At 37.6% G+C, this 22,724-nt stretch overlaps 1 protein-coding gene across 5 annotated transcripts; it reads right to left on the bottom strand.

Annotated features, from left to right (window-relative positions):
• Positions 1-1,787: 1,787 nt before the first annotated feature.
• On the bottom strand, positions 1,788-18,632 carry LOC118821686 (myosin-1-like). 5 transcript variants are annotated; one of them, XM_036590409.1, is made up of 38 exons: positions 18,432-18,632; positions 16,614-16,757; positions 16,260-16,416; positions 16,143-16,170; positions 15,928-16,039; positions 15,749-15,841; positions 15,223-15,286; positions 14,535-14,633; positions 14,354-14,457; positions 14,117-14,255; positions 13,234-13,352; positions 13,011-13,160; positions 12,740-12,910; positions 12,332-12,659; positions 11,919-11,992; positions 11,749-11,836; positions 11,089-11,206; positions 10,872-10,995; positions 10,612-10,748; positions 10,215-10,470; positions 9,872-10,114; positions 9,607-9,783; positions 9,335-9,480; positions 8,431-8,521; positions 7,948-8,337; positions 7,735-7,861; positions 6,648-6,766; positions 6,369-6,565; positions 6,093-6,276; positions 5,844-6,009; positions 5,614-5,738; positions 5,210-5,518; positions 4,924-5,127; positions 3,809-3,934; positions 3,543-3,713; positions 2,729-2,833; positions 2,310-2,405; positions 1,788-2,190 (listed from the first exon to the last, which is right to left on the bottom strand). In XM_036590409.1, exons 1-38 carry the CDS (start codon positions 18,630-18,632, stop codon positions 2,047-2,049), a joined length of 5,826 nt encoding a protein of 1,941 aa, XP_036446302.1. In that variant the 3' UTR covers positions 1,788-2,046. The 5 variants fall into 5 exon arrangements, with proteins under 5 accessions (XP_036446302.1, XP_036446304.1, XP_036446305.1 ...); XM_036590411.1 differs by having other exon boundaries at positions 11,919-11,982; positions 12,349-12,659; XM_036590412.1 differs by having other exon boundaries at positions 11,919-11,973; positions 12,349-12,659.
• Between the last annotated feature and the right edge of the window lie 4,092 nt (positions 18,633-22,724).

Raw genomic sequence — 22,724 nt, 5'->3', positions numbered from 1 at the left:
ACCTTTGGTTAAAGGGGAACTTCACCAATATTTCAAAAATTCTGCATAACTTAGTGGTTGAAGTCATTCAGGTGGTTTGATATGAAGTAGTTACAGACAGATTTCTTCACAGTGGTGATGATAGGAAGCAGGTGTCACAATGTCTACAACACATATATAGCCATTTTATTCACTATCCAAAACCACCAGTGAACCTACATGTGTCTTCTGAGTTTTTATATGTCATGTTGATGATGGTGAAATAGTGGAAAATCTGGAAAAAATACATTTTCTTCGGGAACTGTTTTCCCTTACAACATCCTGCATGTACCCTTCCACCATGAATGGATTAAAATGAATAGATTACCAAGACATCTTAATCAATTATGTAAAAATTTTTAAAAATTAGTGGAGTTCCCCATTAACGTTGCCTCACTGTCCTTTGATAGATGGCAGTGACTGCTCTCAACTTCTAGTCACATGAATGAAGTTATCAAAGCTAAAATGGAGAAACCACAAACAAGTTCTTTACACCAAAAACAAGCCTACTGCCTAAAACACAGTGTGCTACACTTTTAAAAAAAGATGGTTCTTAAAGGGTTCTTTAGTAAAGACAATAGTTCTATTTAAAATTATGAGTTTTATATAGAGCCATTTCATGCTTAAATGGTTATTTGCATAGTAAAATGGTTCTTCAGATTGATGAAGAATGTTTTGTATATGTTCTATATAGAACCTTTATGAGAATGGTCCTATACAGCAGCAAACAGAGTTCTTCTATTGTCACGATGTCAAGTTTGTAACAGTAGAAGAACCCTTTTTGGTGCTATATACAGCACATTCTCTGTTAACCTAAAGAAATATTTTACCATGCAAAGAACCATTTAAGCATGAAATGGCTCTATATGAAACTCGTTGTTTGGGCACCCCATTTAAATTATGTTTTGTTGATTTTCTAACTGAAAAAAAGTTCACACATCCACTACAGAGAACACAGTTCTGCACATTTCAACACACAATTACAATTTCTGAATTCAACATATTAAAAAAGAAATAAAACATAAAATGTGGCCTGTGCAAAAGTTATGGCACATTTTATATTTGATGCTTTTTCAATATTTTAAACTCAGCAAATAAATAGAAATTGACACTAAAATTTGTAGAAAAATGCACTTCTCCCTGTAGAGAATGTGTTTACATATTTTCACTTAGAAAATCAGCAAAAGTGTTCAAACGTTGCATTTGCCCATATAACTCTGTGGTAGTTTCATGTACAGTTACACCAGCTTTAAAACAGATACACAGCTATGTTTTTGTATTGTAAAAACCCAATAATAAGATGAGGTACTTTAAAAGATGGATACTTTAAAAGTTTATAAAACTGTAGCACACAAAAACATACAAGAAGAAGATTTTGTACACAATGCATTGCGTTCCTAAAGTATGAAACAGTGACAATGAGTTGGCTTTAGATAAATTCCTTTAGTAAATTCAACAACCAAGACAATATTAAAACATGAATGATGATATATTTTCATTGAGCATTGCAGATAAATGTATAAAATAATTCTAATATACGAAGAGAGATTTTAAATGTGTCCGCTATGGTGAACAAAGCTGTAGATTCTAAAGATTCTAAAATGACTGAGAAATTGAATGCAATCAAGAATGAACTTATAATAAAATTAATATTCAGAAGGTCTCATACTTCATAAGTAGTTAAATATTGAGGCAAATAACTTAAGAAAACAACTGTAATTATATAATTAATACAAATTACCATAATTATTCATTATTTAATAACTTCTTGCAGTTCCAAAAATACTTGAAATATTGAATATATTATCTAATATTAACCAGTGTTCAGTTTAATAATAGAATAATAATAGTTTTAAATAAGATGTTCTTGTATATAAAATAAAAAAAAAAACATGAAAAGTGATTCCAAGCATTCACACTGTAGTGTAAGTGCTTTAGAGGTAATATCATAATGTACGAATTCTTAAAAAATGTTACTTTATAAGAGAAGCCCATGCTTACTGAATAACACTATGATACAGAATTTTGCTACTCTCCTTTTCCACCAATCTCTCGACTCTTCGCTCTTAGCTTGTTGACCTGAGACTCTGCTATATCAGCTCTCTCCTCTGCCTCCTCCAGCTCATGCTGAAGTTTCCTGAACTTAGCCATGTGGACACTTGTTTGCTCCTCCTGTTTGTGGGATTTATGAGATACAACAACATTAATATATGACAGATAACAATTTTCAGTAGTGATAATGAAAGCAAACTATAATGAAAAGAGGAATTATAATCTCATATTTCACTTACCGCCTCTTCACACTGTCGTTTGTAAGTCTTTACTTTAAGTTGCAGCTTGTTCACTAAATCTTGCAGCCTGGTTACATTCTTCTTGTCCTCCTCAGACTGCAATTTAGTAGGTGACGGTTTTTCCTCAGTCAAACCTCCAAAACTAATGTCACAAACTAAAAATACTAATGCAGCATTCCTTAAAGTCAACATGAATTAGGGTATACCATGACGTGTGTGAGAGGATATTACTGATTAAAATTATTCATTTTTTATTCAGTTACAACTGTAAACTACTCAGTAGCTACATATAAAACTAATGTGTAAGTTCACGTAAGTGTAGATATGTGGTTTTGAGATTGACACCTTAAAGGGTGGGCTCACATATGGATCTTTGCAGTTTAACAGCGTAACATCAGTATCACCGATTGCTCTCTTACCTGGTATGTAAGCTCCTTGATTTTCCTTTCATATTTCCTTACTCCTTTCATGGTTTCTACACCACGTTTCTGCTCTGCCTCCAGCTCATTCTCCAGTTCTCTGACCTGTATCATATGTATCACATCCAAATTAATTAAAATTCGTTTATTTATGTATTTATTGGCAAATGAATACTGATTCATCAACATTTCTACATAATTCAGTTGTTGAGATGTCAAAGTCTTTCAGAGTGGTTTGATGTAAAAGGTGTCATTTTAAAGAAACTTGCAAACTCAGATTTATTTAAAATGGTGGTTATAGGAACCAGGGACTGTAATGTCTACATCACAAATAAACCATTTTATTTACTACCCAAAATGACCAGTGAACCTTCATGTCTTTTGAGTATTTATATTTATTGGTAAACACAAGTAATAATAAAGTTTACTTTGAGTACTCTGGGTACATTTTCCTTATAAATCCATGCATATACCTCTCCACGATGAAGAGATTTTAGGCCATATTAGGCCAAAACTGTATCTCAAAACTGTCATAAAAATGTGTCAGGTATCAGGCAGTGTAAATCTGTAACCATTTTAATAGTTTTCCTTAAATGCTTCAGATGTCTGGCTCTTATTGCCACTACTGTAAACCATTCTGGCTCTATACATTTTTCTAGAACGTGAACATTTCACTTTGAACCACTCAGATGACTCGGTTTAAATCTTAATGATTTAAATATGCAGGAATTTTGATCTGTGGAATTCCCCTTTCCTTAATCTTCATAAAGACAAATCATGTATTTGAAGACAAAACATGCACTGTGGCTCTTACTCTTGTCTCTAATTTTTGAAGCTCTTTCTTTCCGCCTTTCATAGCAATTTGTTCAGCTTCATCCAGACGTTGCTGTAGGTCTTTGACTGTGGCCTCCAGGTTCTTCTTCATCCTTTCCAGATGAGCGCTGGTGTCCTGCTCCTTCTTTAGCTCCTCTGCCATCATGGCAGCCTATAAACCAACAGACACTGTCATCAGTACAGTTGTAGAACAGAAATATCCAAGCCTTTTATGAAGTTTCCAAAAAAATCTATCTACTGACTTACATCTGTTATAGCCTTCTTGGCTTTCTCGTCTGCATTCCTTGCCACCTGAATGGTGTCTTCAACCTCGGTCTGCAGGTTTGTGATGTCTGACTCCAACTTTTTCTTTGTGCTGATGAGACTTGTTGTCTTTAGGAAAAATCATTACACGCTCAGTGAACAGAGTATATAGAGCAAGCATTGCTGGTTAATCGGAACATCTGGGGACCAAACTACAGCATGAAATATCTGTCTGAACTTGACAGGACTCAACTATCCAAAGTGGATTTGGTCGTATTCAGACAAGTCTTGACTTGATAGTTGATATTATCAAATATCGGAATGATCTAATGAAGTGTCAATATATAGCAAGTTATTGATGGATCCCTGACTCCCACAGATTTTGGCTTGCATTTCCCTTTGCTTTGTTTTTTTTCCTCCCTGCTTTATTTTTAATGTAGTACTCTGGAGTCATTCATGTTGTAAGCAGCAAGGATCACTGCAGGTAATTTTGGACAGCTGATCATTAAAATATTCTTTTTGTATTTTGGTTGTTGATAATCTGATCACAGCTGTCATTATCACTATCACACTAGAAATGTAAAGTTTTTGTGGGTCTCTGGTTGGTGGTGGTTGAGCTTCGGTCAGGTTCGGACAGAATTTTATCGGCCTACAGTCAGGTTTCGACAGAATTTTGTCAGGATACAGTTTGGATTGGATAGAATTTTGTTGGACTACACTAGGGACTGGTCAGAATTATCTTGGGCTGCAGTCACGACAGGACAGAATTTTATTGGGCTGCAGCTGGATTGGATAGAAATTTGTTGGGCTATAGTCAGGATTGGACAGAATTTTGTTGGGCTACTGTCGATATTGAACAGAAATTTGTTGGGCGGGCAGTCAGGTATGGTCAAAATTCTGTCAAATGGGCTCCTGTCAAGATCGGACAGAAATTTCATGGGTTATAGTCGTGTTTGGACGTAATTTCATAGGGCCTGGACAGAATTTTGTTGGGCTACAGTTGGATTTAAACTGATTTTTTTCAGGCTTCAGTCAGGTTTTCAAGCATGGCACTGTGGGTTGGGTGTGCTTGGATCAAAAAAATCACACTTGATTAAAGTTCTAGTTCGGACACCTACCTGAGCGTGAAGAAGCTGCGTCCGCTCGCTCATGTCCACCAGCTCCAGCTCTGCCATCTTCCTGCCTCTCTCTGACTGCTCCAGTGCTGCTCTCATCTCCTCAATCTCAGCTGTCAGCAAAGTGTTCCTGCGTTCAGTCATGGCCAGCTGCTCTCTCAGGTCCTCTTGCCCATGGAGGGCATTATCAAGATGCACCTGAGTGTCCTGGAACAGCCAGAGAAAGAAGACACTTGCAGTGTAGAAGTATGTTAACAGTTACTGAGGAGTGGAAATTAACAGCGTGTACCTTTAGCTGAGTCTGCACATTGCGAAGCTGCTTGCTGGCCTCAGCTGCTTGGCGATTGGCATGACCCAGCTGGATCTCCATCTCATTCAGGTCTCCATCCATCTTTTTCTTCAGACGCATGGCTTCATTCCTGCTGCGGGTCTCTGAGTCAAGGGCACTCTGGAGTATGTCCACTGTCCTCTGGTGGTTCCTCTTCAATTGGTCGATCTCTTCATCTTTCTCAGCCACTTTTCTGTCTACTTCTGACTTCACCTGGTTTAGCTCCAGCTGAATGTGAAGGATCTTTGCCTCCTCATGCTCAAGAGAGGACTAGAGAACAAGAAATTATGAGTAATTGTCTCTGTTGTCTTCATTTCGCTGAATGAAAAAGCAGTTTCTTCGAGCAGACCAGAAAAGAACTGTACCTCTGCCTCCTCTAGAGCAGTCTGAACATCCATTTTGTCCTGCTCAGCTTGTTTTACTGCTTTTTCAAGCTCATGGATAGTCTTTGCAGATTGCCCAAGCTGTTCAGAAAGATCTGTGATTTCCTCTGAAAGAAAGTTTAAAAGGCCATTACTTATGAATTATACACCTACTCAGGCTTACAGAATAACAAATGCAGACAGGATCTCTTCACAGCATAGCTGGTACATACGCTGCAGGTTCTTGTTCTCTCTTTTCATGTTCTCCAGGTGATCCAAAGCTTCTTCATATGAGTTTTTGAGTTTGAAAAGCTCAGTGCTCAGAGACCTGGATTCCCTTTGTGAGCCCTCAAGTTCTGATTGACTCTCCTCATATTTCTGTTTCCATTCTGCAAGAACCTGGTAGGCAAATGACATACTATTCAATCAGGTAACCTACACAAACTTACGACAGATCCATACCTTAGGGTCAAAATGCATACTTTATCAAAGTTCCTCTGCTTCTTGTCCAGAGTTGCATTAGCAGCATTAGCCCTCTCTATCTCCACCATGAGGTCTTCCACCTCTGCTTGGAGTCTCTGTTTGGTCTTCTCCAGAGACGCACATTTTGCATTCACTGCTTCTGTTTGCTCTTCAGAGTCCTGAAGGCGCTGAGCAAGTCTCTTCCTTTAAGATACACATTTAAAGCCATATTAAAGGAAAGAATGTACAGGTTTTTATTGTCTTAAAACATAACAGATTCTCAAAAGAGCTTGTACTTGGCCTCCTCAAGTTCCTCAGTGCGCTGGATGGCATCAGTCTCATATTTGGCTCTCCACTGAGCCACTTCAGTGTTGGCCTTGGACATTCCACGCTGCAGTTCAGCCTTGGTCTCTTGCTCTTCCTCAAACTGCTCCCTCAGCAAGTCACAGTCATGGCGAGCTGACTGCAGAGAATGGGCCAGGGCATTCTTGGCCTAAAGATTATGGTAAGTGAGTGCATAAGTGCAATGGCATAAGAATCGTTTAGCTGTTTTTCACAGAAGGAAATACTATCACCTTAACTTCCTCTTCCAGAAGTCTCTTCAGTTCTTCAATTTGTTGAGTACATACCATTTTTACTCTATTAAGTTGAGAAATAGTAATTTCTTTTTCTTCAAGATGACGAGTGAGCTCACCTATTCAAAGAGAATAGTGGCCATTAGCAACACATTAGCAGTACTGTGTAAAAAGTCAGAGACCACCATTTCATTTGTTTAATATCAAATCAAAACAGCCATGAAGTACAATTTATCAGTTTTTTTTGTGTTAAGAAAAAAGCAAAAAACATATTTAACAAAAAATGCACAGACGCCTCAACAACTAAATATAACATTGATATTTTAGTGTGTCAAGCCTATCCCTTTATTATAGTTTCCCTTCTTTTCAGAAGAGTTGCTTTCACTTTATCAAAGAAATCTACAGTGATATTTTCCACACTTCCAAAGTTCAGTCCTAGACACTGGTTGCATTTTCTGCTTCTCACAATCCTAGTAGCCCCAGGCACATTAAGAGATACTGAGGTGTGAGCTCTGTCCAGTTTCTTTCTTGGTTGTTAAGAGTCCTTTAATAATGTTTTGAACAGCAGCATTTTGCAGTTTTGGCAACTCCTGTTTTTTCCTTTATGTTCTTTTGACTTTCACCTTTCATCTATCTTATATTTAATGTCCCCAAAATATCTTCTTTAGCCATTTTAGATGCACATGAGAATGAAATTCGCAAGGCAGCTAAGGTGTGTTTGGGTAGCTGTTTGTTTAAATGTTAATGTCTCTTTGAAGGAGAACAAAATGTAACTCGTTGGTTTTTCAATAGTAAGAGCAGAACAGTTAAAGTGACAGTGGAGTGCACAAAACTAGATTGGACAAATGAAAAACTGACAGATTTAATACTACACTTGGTTTTAGGTGTTTCTGTACCATTTTCTGTTAAAAAATATGCTTCATGCTCTTTTCTGACACTGAAAAATGAATAATTTGTACTTAATAGGCATTTTAACTGGAAACTGATTAAATGGCTGGGTAGTCTCTTACTTTTGCACAGTACTGTATGTACCAGTTTTATGGTAGGCATCCAAATATATAATGTTAGAAATTATGTAAAATCAAACCATTTTCAGTTTGCAGCCGTGCATTGTGGGTAGTGTAGTCATTTAGTGCCCTTGTGGCCTCCTCTGCTTTTGTCTTGTATTCATGATTCTGGTCCTCAAGATTGTGGCACTGTTTCTCAAAGGAAGCCTGAATTATTAACAGGAGTAAGCATGATTATTAAGGTGGTCATAATCGAGAATTATTGTAATGGACTATGAAGAAGAATTTCTTACCTTCACTTTTAAAACACTCTCCATGTTGCTAGCCAAGTCATCGATCTCCATCTTTAGCTCACTTTTCTCTTTCTCTAGCTTCTGCTTCACTCTCTGTAGGTTGTCGATCTGCTCCCCAAGTTCAGCCACGCTGTCAGCTTGTTTCTTGCGGAGAGTGGCAGCGATGGACTCATGCTGCAGAGTGGACTCTTCGAGATCACGCCGCAGCTTCTGGAACTCGGCCTCCCGTTTCTTGTTCATCTCAATCTGAGCTGCAGTGGCTCCACCAGCTTCTTCCAGCCTCTCACTGATCTCCTCAAGTTCCCTGGTAAGGTCAGATCTTTGCTTCTCCACCTTAGCTCTGGCAGCACGCTCAGCCTCAACTTCCTCCTCAAGTTCTTCTATTCGAGCCTACATTTAGATATTTGGTGCATCATCAGAAAGTAATCCCAAAAAGACATGAAGGCAATTCCAATGTTTTTGTATCACCACATTCAAACATACCTGAAGTTCCTTTATCTTCTTTTGAAGCTGGGTGCTTAGTATTTGCTCATCCTCTATTTTACTTTGCAGATGGCTAAGTTCAAAGTCTTTCCTGCCAAATTGCATGTGATACAATAATTATGCATAAAGCAAAACACATTCTTAATGTATAGACAGTACAGAAAATGCATCAGAAAACTTATTTTTTTTAGATCTAAAGTACTGTGCAAAAGTCAGAGCACCCTTCATTTATTACATTTCCAATCAAAATGGCCATTAAATACAAGTACATTTATTTTTCAGCATCAGAAAAAATAGCAGAAAACTATTTAACAGGAAATTAAAGAGGCCTCAACAAATAAATATGTGATTTTTTTCAGAATGTACTACTTCCACCCTTTGCCTTTACTACAGCTTCTGATCTTTTCCGGAGACTTGCTTTCAGTTTTTTCAGATTCATAGTGTTCAGTTGTCTTCTCACAGTGGAAGGATGGACAGAAACACCTGTGGATTTTTCAGATCTGAAGCAAGAGTAGAGCCTGATTTTCTCCCCTCTCTCAAAGATGAAAGCTTTAAGCACTGTTTATCTAGTGTTATCAGTTTTGGTGGTCTACCAGGTCTTGTACGGTGCTTAGGAGGCAACTTTTCTCTATAACTTTTAATAATTTTGAACTCAGTTTTGAAAAGTCTTTTTTTTTTTTCCTTATCAACCTTTGATTTTTCTTTTCCTTATATCTTACTTATCTTATATCTTATATCTTACTATCTTATTTCTTCAGAAATATCCAAATAACTGAAATGAATTAATAACTTGTACTTAATAGTGATTTTGACTGGAAATTAAACAAATGAAGGGTGGTTGACTTTTACACTGTATTTCAAACGTCCTATCAGCAACAGATTGAGCACTAGCAGACTGCCATACTTCTTGAGCCGTTCCTCCATTTGCTGCCTCTCATTCTCCAGGTCCATTATATTTTCCAGAGAAAGCTTTAAGTCCCCCTCCAGTTTTCTTTTGGCTCTGTCCAGATCTGCCCTCAATTTCTTTTCCTGCTCCAAGGACCCCTCAAGCTGCAAAACATTTATGTCCTCAATTACTGCTTTTTGCTTTGAGAGATTATAATAAAAAAATAACACCATGCTGTTTTACTTGTCATATCTTTTACATCAACATTTGCTTTTCTAAGAGGCACTTACATCATCTACTTGTTGCTCTAACTTTAGTTTAGTCTTGGTTAGAGTGTTGACTTTGTCTTCTTCAGCTTGAAGATCATCTAGAGTTTGCTGATGAACCTCTTGGAGGGCTTTAGTTTCCTTGGAACACTTCAGAAGAGCTTCCTCCAGGGTGCTGACTTCCTCTGTTAAGTTCTTCACCTGGGTTTCAAGATATATTGTCTTGTAAGCAGCATACAAAGGAACAAAGACATGTAAGCTAAAGTATATGCTTGAGAAAAGCTCTCACCTTGTTTTCTGTGGCATGCTTCTCCTTCTCCACCTTTGCAATGGTGAGCTCCAGGTCATCAATGTCTTTTTTGAGCTCAGAGCACTCATCCTCCAGCTTCCTCTTCCTGGCTGTAATCTCTGCATTGATCTCCTCTTCCTCCTCTATCCTCTCAGAGAACTCCTTTACTTTGGCCTCCAAGTGGATCTTACTCTTTATCATACCTTCGTACCTCTCCTCTGCGTCAGACAGATTCTCACGTTCCTGTAGACGTGAGAAGACTTTGCTATGTATTTGGAATTTATTTGGAATTTCAAATTAGGAAATTTATTGGAAACCTTATTTTACCAAGATGTCAACATACTGCTTGTATCTGAAGATAGAGGTCATTCTTTTCTTGGACAAGAACGACCATTTTCTCCTCTAGCTCCTTCCTCCTGGCTTCTGATTTCTCAAATTCCTCCTTCATCCTAGCAAACTCCTCTTTCATTGTTTGCATCTCCTTCTCTGCCTCAGCACTACGCAGGAGTGGCTTCATCTTGAAGAAAAGCCTCATCCACGGCCAATTTTTGACATTCATGAATGAGCGGATGTTGTACTGTATTATGAAGATGGACTCCCTGCATGATAATACAGCATTAAGTTAAACTCTTCCAAGACAATCATAAATGATCTGCTCTACATGTCCACATAATACATCAGATATATCAACATTTTAGACAGTCCACAAGGCCTTCACTCAAGTGGGCGTATGTTCAAACCTCTTCTTTGTCATCTCCTTGAATTCAAGTCTGGCAACATAACCCCTGGAGACAGCTTGGATGCGGGTCATAAGCACTGCCAGCCGTTCATCTCTCATCTCCTCCAGAAGACCCAACAGACCAGCCTTAAAGAACACCTAAGGTAGATGAGAACACAACCTGAAGATGTCAGATGTCATAAACTAAGAAAATGAAAATGCTAATGATTCATGGAGTGGCTGTAGGTCAGTACATTATATGGTTACAGCTAATGTAATTACCTTAGTGTGTCCAAATTTATATTGTGTATGGTCCACATCGATGGATGACAGTAGTTTTTCTGATGCCTTTTTGCTATCAATGAACTGTCCTTCAGGAATCGCACTTGCGTTTAGGATCCTGTACCTTTTGTAAAGACAGACCACAGAACTCTTCATGCACTTAATGCATGAGTGGGTTTTCAGCATTGATCAGATAAAAGAATGAAAAAATATACACCTCTGTTTAAAGTCTCCATACAGGATTCTGCTGGGAAAGCCCTTTCTGCAGATTCTGATTCCCTCTAGTACACCATTACAGCGTAGCTGGTGGAGAACAAGGTGATGATCCATAGCCCCTGAAAAAAACAAAATCTATACATTTTTATATATTTATATGTACACAACCAGTCAAAAGCTTGGACACGTGATTGTATGTTTTTCAGTTCCCTAACGCCATTTTAATCTAAAGACCTATGTTTACAGGTTTTATAATCAGTTTCCCAGACAGAGAATAATCCTAGTCCTTGACCACACAGCATTCTGAGTGGAGAGTCTTACCTGTCCAGGACTAGGCTTAATCCCTGTCTGGGTAACTGAACTATGAAGTAGTTTCTAAGACAAATAAAAATAATTAGATTTATGCCTATAACCACTCTTATCAAGAGAGACAGTGTAATCACGTTTCACAGGAAAGCAAACAGAGAGTCTCTGTTACTATTCTAAAATAAATAAAAATAAATAATAAAAATAAATTAAAAAAATGAATAAATAAATAAAATAAGATGGAGAAAATAATGAAAACATTTTTAAAAAGCTTTTGATTTAATTTGGTAATGTAGTATCTGCCAATGTGTCATCCAAATGACATTTAAGATGTTTTTGAGCAATTTCCTTTTACCTGGTGTCTTGGTCTCATTTGGAATGATGCAACGCACAAAATGAGGATGCGTAGACCTGAGGTTAGCCATTAGCTTGTTGAGATTTTCCTGGGGGAAACATAATTAGTAATCATTCAAATGTTATAATCACAGGATTCATCATCCCTTCAGTTATAGAAATTTTCTTTACTCTGAAAAGTGCAGAAACGGTTTGGAAAGAGGATCCTTTCTTCTTTCCTCCCTTTCTGATTCCACTGGTTTCAGCTAAAGAGAGAAAATATACCAATATGAGAACTATGGGTCAATATCGATATCTGATATTTTACATGTACATATCTGCCCATGCGGATTCCAGTGCTGAAACATAAATATTAATAAAATGTGGAAATTGAGACTACATCTAACCGGATTAGCATTACATAGAAATATAATGTTTATTTCTGTTGGGTTACAAATCCAGGAAAAATGAATAAAATGCAGAAGTTCAGCTTTGCCTAAATGCTATGGTCTTCTGGAACACAATAAATATAATTTTAAATTTCACTTTAAAATACCAGTTGAACCTAAACATCTGTCCAATGCCAATCATCGTGCATCCCCTACTCAGAACTACTGTAGACTTACCGTCAGCTGATGCATAGGTGGCAAAAAGGTTGCACAACAGCTTTACTGCAGCTTTCTGATATAGCTGAACCACCGTGTCATTAAGTGGGTCTTTGTTCTTCTCCAGCCATCCAGTGATATTGTAATCCACTGTACCAGCATAGTGAACTAAGGAGAAGTGTGCTTCAGTCCTGCCTTTAGTAGGCTTGGGCTTCTGGAAAATACTGTTCTTGCCCAGGTGTTGGTCATAAAGCTTATTCTTGAAGGAACTGTCTGTTGCCTTAGGAAACATACATTCTTCTTCAAGTATTGAGAAGATGCCCATTGGCTGTAGTACAGAAAAACAATGCATTAGTTATAAAACAAACATAGCAGACAGTATGGTGCAAAAAAGGTTTTATGACATGCCTTCTCAATTAGCTCAATGCAGGCAGCCAGGTCCATTCCAAAGTCTATGAACTCCCATTCGATTCCCTCTTTCTTGTACTCCTCTTGCTCCAGCACAAACATATGGTGGTTGAAAAACTGTTGCAGTTTCTCATTGGTGAAGTTGATGCACAACTGCTCCAGGCTGTTCATCTGAGATTAAAAAATATATATAAAGAGAGAGAGTTAGAGAGCTAGAGTTTTAGGTTCCAACACACTCAAGCTTACCCAGCAGAAGTAAGTCAATTCTCACCTCAAATATCTCAAACCCAGCTATGTCTAACACTCCGATAAAGTGTTGCCTGGGTAATTTGGTGTCCAGCTGTTGATTTATTCTTATTACCATCCATAGGAACAGCTTCTCATATACAGCTTTTGACAGGGCGCCCATTGAATTATTCACCTACAAAGCACAAAACTCTTTATCACATTTACAATGTCTTTCTTATGAGGCTGGACTGTGGAAATGCAGTTACCTGTTGAACAGTCTGTCCTTTGGTGACATACTCATTTCCAACCTTCACTCTGGGGTAGCAAAGAGCTTTCAGCAAGTCAGCAGAGTTCAGGCCCATGAGGTAAGCGACTTTGTCAGCCACTGTTAAAATAATTATGTGCATAAAGCAGGTTCTTTCACTGGACTATGCAAAACTACAGTGTCAGAATAAGAACCCTGAAATACAGTACAGTGTAAAAAAATCAGAGACTATCCTTCTTTTATTTAATTTTTACTCAAAGTAGCCATTAAGTAACAGATATTAATTTTTCATGAGATATTTCTGAGGAGATTAGATATAGCAATGTCAAATAATTAAAAGATATAGACAAAATGGGATGCCTAAAAAACGCACAAGACCTGGTAGACCACTAAAACTGTCATCATCAGATAAACAGTACTTAAAGCTTTCATCTTTGAGAGAGAGGAGAAAATAAAGCTCCACTCTTGTTAGAAGACAACTCAACACTATGAGTCTGAAAGGAGGTGCAGCTGTCAAGAAGCTGTTACTGAGAAAAGGAAACAGTCTAAAAAGAAGAAAACTTGCATATCAAACAAAGAAACAGCTGGTATTCTCAGAACAGCTGACTGGTCACCCCAGAGTCCAGGCCTCCACATTACTGAATGTGTCTGAGAAGCAGAAAATGCAACCAATTTCGAAGACTGAAAAACTGAAAGCAAACCTCCTAATAAGAATGGAAGATGTAATAAAGGGATATGGTGGACACACTAAATGCTGAAAATGTTTTTTTTTTTTTCCTGAAATTGAAAAATTTATTTGATGGCAATTTTGACTAGACATTAAATAAATGAAGAGTGTACAGTACTGCATCTACACGTTCAAATTTATTAAGAAATGGTTTTACCCTCAGTGCCGTCAGGCTCGGCCTGCTCCTCACGCTGCTTCTGCTTAAACCTCATATTCCCATGATGCATCACTGCTCCGGTCAGCTTGTAGATGCCAACTTTCTCCTCAAAGTTGAAGCCAAGGATGTCAATGGCACTCTGTCTTATCAAAAGGAGTCAAATAATAATCAGCATTGCATGTATGTGACCTTTACGACTGTGTTGTTTTGAATGACTAATGGTCAGTGTGATCTCACATCTGTTGCCATGAGCTCTTCTGTGTCATTAATGCTCTGCACTGTGATCTCCCCCTGACTGATGAAAGGGTAGTCATATGGATTGGTGGTGATCAGCAACATCTCTGGGAACAACAAATAATACAGCCTAGTGTAAGGTAACAATTATTCACAATCTTAAATGAGCAATTTAGGCACTGACCAATTAGATCTGGCTTCCTATTGGACAGAATCTGATAAAAGATGTGGTAGCTCCTCTCTGCAGGGAGCTGAAACGTCACCCTGGACTTCTCCAGAAGGTCTGAGGAGGAGAGACTCGAAGGTTAAAGGAGAATTCTATGGATTCTTCTAAATGCATAAATGATTAAGGTGATAGATGATGGTGGTGATAGGAACCAGACATCTGAAGCATTCAATGCCTCTGAAGGCTCCCTCACAGAACGTTATTACATTAAATGCTGAGACACTGTTTTATGATGCTTTTGAGAAGGTTTTGCCATAAACATTTTTTAATCTAGTTGTGGTGCAGGGTATTGTAAGGCAAAATAACACCCAAAGAAACTTACTGTTTTCAGATTTAACACTAGTTTACCAACATCAATATCACACATATGAAACACAGAAAACATGCAGGTTCTCTGATCATTTTGGATAGTAAATGAAATGGTATATTTGTGTTGTAGACATTGTGACCTCTGGTTTTTATCACCACCACTGAAAAGAAATACAAGACAGCAAGTTTCTCTACAATGCAACATTTCACTCATATCACTCAGAATGACTTTATGTGCAACTAATTTTTATGCATGAATTAAAATAAACAGAAGCACTTTTAAAAAGCGCACACTAGCATTCTGCATATAAGGTTTCAAGGTGTCAAGCAAACTCACATGTTTCAATATCAGCTGAGGCCAGCTTCCCCTTTGTTCCAAAGTGGATTCTAATGAATTTACCCTACAATTGGTGAAAAGGAAAACATTTTTACTGCTCTTTCATAATATCAATATAACGTTTAACATGTATATAGATTTTGTAAAACACAAAATATATCGTATATCATAAACCTTTATTTAATTTCCAGTCAAAATGGCCAATAAGTAAAAGTTCTTAATTTGCCAGGACATATGAAGAGATTAGATATAAGATGTTACTAAAGAATGGAAATAGACAAAAACGAAATTTGCAAATCAAGTAAAGAAACTGCTGGTATTCTCAGAAAAATGGACTGACCTCAACATCACTGAATGTGTTATCCCTGAAAAATGAATAACTTCCTTTTTGGCTGGAAATTTAATAAATGTAAGGTGGTCTCTGACTTTTAAACAGTACTGTATACATTTTAATAATATGTTATCATAGATCATAGAGCTTTTGGATGTCTAGACATGCCTTAGCATTCCTAGCAAATCAACTCACAAAGCGGGAGGAATTATCATTCCTCACAGTCTTGGCATTCCCAAAAGCCTCCAGTAGAGGGTTGGCCTGGATGATTTGATCTTCCAGGGTGCCCTGAATATGCAAAGCAATTAAAAACAAGGACAGTGTTTGACTGTGGGTTTATCACCAGCTTTGGCAGAGCAAATACAGAGCTTCACCTGCATTTTTCCAGACGCCTGCTCTTTTTTCTTGTCTCCAACAGATGCGATTGTCGCAAAGTATTGGATGACACGCTTAGTGTTCACAGTCTTCCCAGCACCAGATTCTCCGCTATTAAATATTGAAGAACAGCAGTGTGTTTCTGAAAACCTCCAGTCTAAACAAATCTCAGTGTTCAAAACTGTCATGCAAATATGCATTCTCTCATACATACGTGATGAGGATAGACTGGTTTTCTCGGTCTACAAGAGAGCCACGAGGAAAAAACATTAATCTAAATACTGTCATCAGCCACAAAAGGTTGCGATCAATGTATTCTACTAACTGTTACCTGTAAGCATGTACTGATACGCATTGTCCGAGATGGAGAAAATATGAGGAGGCACCTCCTGACGTTTCTTCCCACGGTATCCATTTATCACCTCTGGGTTGTAGACCGGGAGCCACTTGTAGGGGTTTACAGTCACACAGAACAGCCCAGAGTAGGTCTGCAAAGAGCAAACATTTGAAATATCTTTCAAAAATCATTATTAAATATCTATATGTTTCAAAATGATGAATGCTCTATTCTGTCTAAAAAAGAACAATAGAAAGTGCTGAATCTAAAACTGTAAAAGCTGAATTTTGTTAGGACACTACTATCTTTGCATTAAATGTAGTATTATGAGTCACTGTGCAGTCATACGTAGATCATCCAGGCTTCATAGCGCTCTTTCAGGTTGAACAGCACAGCTGGTTCATGGAGGTGGGTCAGCATGGCCATGTCCTCAATCTTATCAAACTTCGGAGGATTCATGGGACGAACATCATCCGGCTTGACCGTGACGATCTGTCACAAATACATATAACCACTGAGGAATACATCTGATGCTGGTTTGCTCAGATGACATTAAACAGCTGAACTGAATTTGCATGGCTCCATTATGTACATCACGATTGTATATGAAATTCCTATTGCTTCTATTTAAACCCTTAAACCCTAAGCCTAAACTCTAACAACAAGCCTTAAAATTAATAACTGACTAATTAATCTAGGGTTTTTGTAAGGCTTTGGCAATAAGGAAAAAATATCATAAGACTACACTTAAGACATTTTCGTGATGTGTATCACAATATTTTGACACAGAGACACAATGAGCTTCGTTTAAAAACTGCCATTAAAAACTATAATTACAATGGACCTCATTCACCAACCTTTCTTATATGTAAGAAATTTCTTCTTCAAACCCACTTTTCACAACGATTCTGATTCATCAGTGTTTTCTTATTTGAAATTTGTTCTTAAGTAAGAAGAGAATCTACACACACTCAAGAGCACAAAGGTGCGAACAGTTCTGCTGTTTAAGAATACGTCATGAATCTGATGTAGACTTTTTCTCAAGATCTTTCAAGAACAAATTTAAGAAAAAAAAACTTAGATATTGGTGAATGAGAATTTATTCAGTCTTTCACACATTGCAATGCAGTAAATTAAACAGGACTGATTAATGTTATGCTGTCTATGTAATGAACCATGCTGTTGGTCAGGCGATGTTTGCAATTAACTCAAAAAGAACATTGTTTATCACAGCATCAAATTTTATCATGATAACAACAATACAATATTGTCATATTGCCCAGCTCGATGTTCGTGGGGTTAGATGCTACTCTGTATACTACCAGTATAAAAATGTAAACACTGCTAGCTATATCAGTTGTAAACATGCCTAGTCGCATCCTTCACTGATGCTGTCTCACGTGTGAGATTTTTCTAGGTTAAGACTCAGAAAACCCCCTTCTGATGAAGTGTCCTGAACGTGGAAAGAACTTTTGAAAAACTACAGCTGATTTAGGGTGGATTTTGGGAGCGGGGTGGTTTTATTATTATGTTGTTTTCCGTTAGCTGCAGAAGGAAGGCAGACAGATAGGTTAACTAACTTAGCTAGCTAGTTAGCTAGCTGTCTATCTAGATGCCTTACCTCAGTTCGCCCTTTTATCTCTGACTGGAAGGGTAAAAAAGTGTCTATTTTGTGTTGAATAAAGATAAAATCATTGTTTATTCTACTATTTTGTTCGACAACTGAAGTAAGAGTAACACTAATGCTAGCCTGGTTGTATTTATTAGCTTATAGATCATTAGCTAGGCTAGCAGTCAGTATTGGTTAACATCACAGGTTGTATTTGTACAATGCATGCTGGGTATTGTAGTGAGGGAATATTTATGAACATAAGCAGGAATATTATATAATAAAATAATGAATTCTGTCAAACCAGTGAGGCTGAGAGGAAAATGCTGTGATATGGAATATTGCATAACAAAAATATGAAAAATAACATATTAAAATCTACATTTAGGCCTCTTAAATGCAAAAAATATAGATTGGCTTGAAATCCAGACTAAGGGAATATTTTTTTTTTCCGCTGTAGGAAGGTGAGAAAACTTAATGAAACAAACCAAGGAGCCTATGAGTGTTTTCAGTTGCAGTAAAGCAGAAGACAGTCTGAACAAAACACCTTCACTCACCTTCCCATCTTCTGTCTCCACTGTCACTTTAGTTGCATCTTGGCTTTTGATTTTGCCCCTCACATACTCAGCTTTAGGGTCAGCCACAAAGCAGGATGTTTTGGCATCAAAAGGTTTGTTCTGGGCCGCAATCCTCTCCCGTTCTGACTTGCGCAGGTATGGGGCAGCGACCCCAAATATCTCCATCTCAGCATCACTCATTTTCTAATGCTGGAATATGAGGAGAAATCTTTTTGCATTTACTACTATACAGTGACCAGTTGCAATGCGACATTATGGCAGTGATATGACAGAGAATATTTGAATCAGATTCAAATACAACAATAATGTACATTTGAAAAACATTAGTAATACAATGTAAAATGTACAGGTGAAAATCTGAAGACAGATGATTCTTACCTTGGTGCTGCACGCCAGTCAAACCAACAATCAAAACTGTGCTCTTGCACTTTTTTCCACAAGGACCTGAGGCCCTCAGTGTTTTGTGTAATATAGACTATGTTTCAGACAAAAAGTCAAAAAGCAATGTGGCCAACTAAAACCCTAGCTTCTCTTAACCTCTGCAGACGCACTAACTAGACTTTGACAGTTTTTATAAGAGCTCGTCTTTTTTTTTTTGTCTCCTGTATTAAACCTGGGCCATATTTGGATTGGGATCTATTATGGATCCAAAGCCACCTTGGGCGGTGAACAATGTTGATTTTGTTTTTGAAATATCTATCTATAGCTGTATTGTGTCACCTCTAAATGTTTTCAATTCTAATCTCCGAGCCAGCCCATTAAAAAGCAATGATGGTTAAGAACGGTAGATTATTGGGTTCTGGAGCCTGACATGGCAGGCCTCATTTTGTAGGATCAGGGAAGATTAGGTGCATGTGGGCATCGCTTAAATTCTGGCAATGACTGTCAGGGATCAGGCCTGGGCAGAATGCTTAGTAGAATAGCTCCGAATGTAAGAGCATTGTGGCATACAATCGTTTACCAGCTTTTCCTATAAAGTAACCATGCACTAAGGTAGAGTCCTTAAGAGTAATGTTGAAAATTCTGCAATTGTAGTTGAGATCCAAGAGAACTTAGCTGCTTAATACTGCTCAGTATTAGTTTGTCTACCCTTTCAGAAAGATTCTCAGTGAGTATATTAAAAAAAAAACAACATGGTGAAGTTTTTCAAAGAAGACAATTAAGTCAGTTAGATGGTTAAGTGATGCAGACCTTTTGATGAACAGTTCAAGTGCATTATGACAATACATTGATCCCTGGAGTCCATCTCTCCATTTGCAAATACCCAGTAGAGGCTTATAAATAACAATGCTGACAATGGATCTGAAAAAAAAAAATCCTTCTAAATCCAGTCGAAATCCCCTGTATAGATTTATATCAATGTGCCCCTATTGCTCTTGTCAATTTAGCAAAGAATGTTTTTCAAGTACCCAGTATGTCACAACCATGTGATGCCAATTCTCTATAAAGAGAATCTGGAATGTCATTCCCTGCTTTAAGTCTGTTAAGCTATATTTATTAAAATCCTTCTGCATACCACACTGGTTAGCATGCTAAAAATGTCTACTAACAGTATAGCAGATTATATAGTGTAATGAAGGTATGCTATGGTTACCACAGTATTTTTGCTCTTTGACATGTGGGAGTGTTATCAACACTACACACTCCTAAAGCTCCACTGACACCCATTTGTGCTCATCCTTCAGTCAAAGTGTATCTGGCCTAACCCTACATATGGCTTTTGCTAGATGTTTTGTCCAGTAATTATTAAATACACAATGGTGCCTGAAGTATATATTTGAGCTAGGGATGCAAATTGTCAGCTGAAAATGGCTTTTAAAAAAAGGCAGTTTTTAACAAAAACAATGTAACACTTTACAAATCATTTTAATAATGAAGAAAAGTAGAAACAGTGAAATGTGATGGAAAATGATGGACAATGGAATTCATTGCCATGGATAACCAACCATCATGTGTTGCTGAGGACGCTGGTTGTTATGTTAACTGTTTTTAATGATTGTTTCATTATCTTTTGTCTTAATGAAAAGGCCTTTTTTAATGTTTCACTCAAACACATCAAAAGGCTTAAATTAATAAATATAAATAAATAAACAAACAAATGAATAAACAAACACTATTAAAGTGAAGTAACCATAGCACAATAATCTGGCAAAAAATAACTTCACAATTATATATATATATATATATATATATATATATATATATATATATATATATATATACACATATATATATATATATATATATATATGTGTGTGTGTGTGTGTGTGTGTCATATCATGTCAAAAACTCAACAACTCATTGGAGTTTGAGGCAAGTGCTTTAGGCTTGTAGTTTCCACAGTGCTAATTGGTTAGTATAAGCTTCCATTACTTGTTAGCTACATTAGCTCCTTGTAGTACCAGGACAAAAGTCAAGAAGTAAACTTTAGAAACCAAACATGTGAGAGCTGAATGGGGAAATTTGTAAATTGTAAACAATTCTTTGTGTCCAATTCACTGATCTGAATCTCATTATTTTTCCTTTCTCTCACTAGCATAATATTGGTGATTTGCAGAGATGTTTAGAGGTGTTTTCCAGCACGTTTCCCATCCTGAACAGCTGAACAACAGCCTGGTCATTGACAATAGCCGATGACGTCTACTAACCCCCAGCCAAACAGTCACAACAGGGTTCTTGTGTTTCTCATCTCGGTCCTTGAGGACATAGAGGGTGAACTGTGACCCATCTTGGCACCACATCATAACGCAGCTAATTGGTATTATTCCAATGGTCCACGAAATGTCAAATGAAGGGCTGGCAACAGCTGTGACTGTTATTCGTCTTTAGCAAACATGACAACTGCTGCTCTGATAACGGGGCCCCATTCCAACCCCTTTGGTCATATCAACTGGTCCCAGAACAGCAGTAGACTCACCAGGAAAGAATAAGGTCACCTCAGCAGCAACTGAAGACAAGGAAGACATTCTCCTGTCTGAGGAAAAATAGATCTGACGACATACGGCTTTAGAAGAGATTAAGGAGTTCAGAAGTTAAAAGACAGAATCTGAATAAAGCAGCCTCTCCTAAAACCAGTCTGCAAAGCCAACTTTACAGGTCAAAAGGACAACTGGGTGTGCATGTTTTTGTATGCTTTGTGAAGAATCAGCTCATCAAAGTGGATCTCAGTGTAGGAGTTCATCAACGGTATGCATGCCTTTACATGCATGTGAAACTGACCACATTCATACCTCCGATTTCAAGACCTGTTTTAATATGGCCTCATCCACTTGGCCTCACTATTTCTCCAGAGGGGCATCCCTGATGCCACATTGAAGGAGAGTTCCCTTTTTTCAGAATTTCTGCATAATTCAGTCACTGAGATGTAAACAAAGTCATTCGGATTGGTTTGATGTGAAAGTCAGATTTCTTTTCAATGGTGTGTACAGGAACAAAAGGCAACAATGTATACAGCACAAATCTAGCCATTTAGTCACTATCCAAAGGTACCAGTAAACCTACACATGTCGAGTTTTTAATCCATAATGTCAATAATGGAAAAAATAAGTTTTCTTTGGGGATTATTTTGCTTTATTACACCCTGCATGTACAGGACATATTGTTTTATTCAAACCTCATCTCAACTTTAACTTTTTGGATCTTTTCCATTACTGTGTTCACAATTGAAGGGTGATATGACATAAGCACTCAGAGGGGTGAGGGATCGAGTGAACATACGTGTCGACTTCAACAGCAGAACTTTGTTGCCATGCATTTCCCTTTTCAAATCTGAAGAAAATATTGGATAAAACTGTTCATGGCTACAGCAGTAAACTACTTTAAAATGCTTAATATTTTAAAACCATAACATTCAATTTGCTGGGATTTGGTTTGCAAACTACTTCATCTCTTATACATGACAGCTAATACAACTTTATCACTTTACTCTGCTGGCTTGCTGGCTGGCATACTAGAGGACAAACGGCTAACAACAACAAAATGAAGGCAATACACCACACTAAAGCTTATAGCCAGGTAAAGCAAGTATTCACGTTTTATGTGGGCTTTGTTAAAACTTAAAAAAAAAAAAAAATTAATGGCTAGCTGATTTGCATACAGAGGCTAACCTAACTGAGGGTATGTTCCAACTGAAAAATTTGCTCCTTGCTGTCTCCTCCATCCCTTGTGTGGCGTAAGTGTGATGCATTTCCAAGCAATGACTGAGTCACTTGGTGCAGGCATGTTAAAAAGCTATTTAAAGGGGGCACCAGTCATCACAACAGTTCTGCAATA

The sequence above is a fragment of the Colossoma macropomum genome, unplaced genomic scaffold (genome assembly GCF_904425465.1).
Source record: "Colossoma macropomum unplaced genomic scaffold, Colossoma_macropomum, whole genome shotgun sequence".
In the NCBI taxonomy this organism is placed as follows: domain Eukaryota; kingdom Metazoa; phylum Chordata; class Actinopteri; order Characiformes; family Serrasalmidae; genus Colossoma; species Colossoma macropomum.
This window is presented reverse-complemented; position numbering and strand designations above follow the sequence as displayed.

Bases quoted from the DNA above. Each gene is read 5' to 3' on its own strand.
- LOC118821686 (XM_036590409.1), bottom strand. From the start codon at position 18,632: ATGAGTGATGCTGAGATGGAGATATTTGGGGTCGCTGCCCCATACCTG. The intron at 12,660-12,739 runs GCATGTCATAAA...TCTGTACTACAG, and splicing joins GCATTGAGCTAATTGAGAAG to CCAATGGGCATCTTCTCAAT. The intron at 5,519-5,613 runs GTACAGTTCTTT...CTTGTTCTCTAG, and splicing joins CTGCTCTAGAGGAGGCAGAG to TCCTCTCTTGAGCATGAGGA.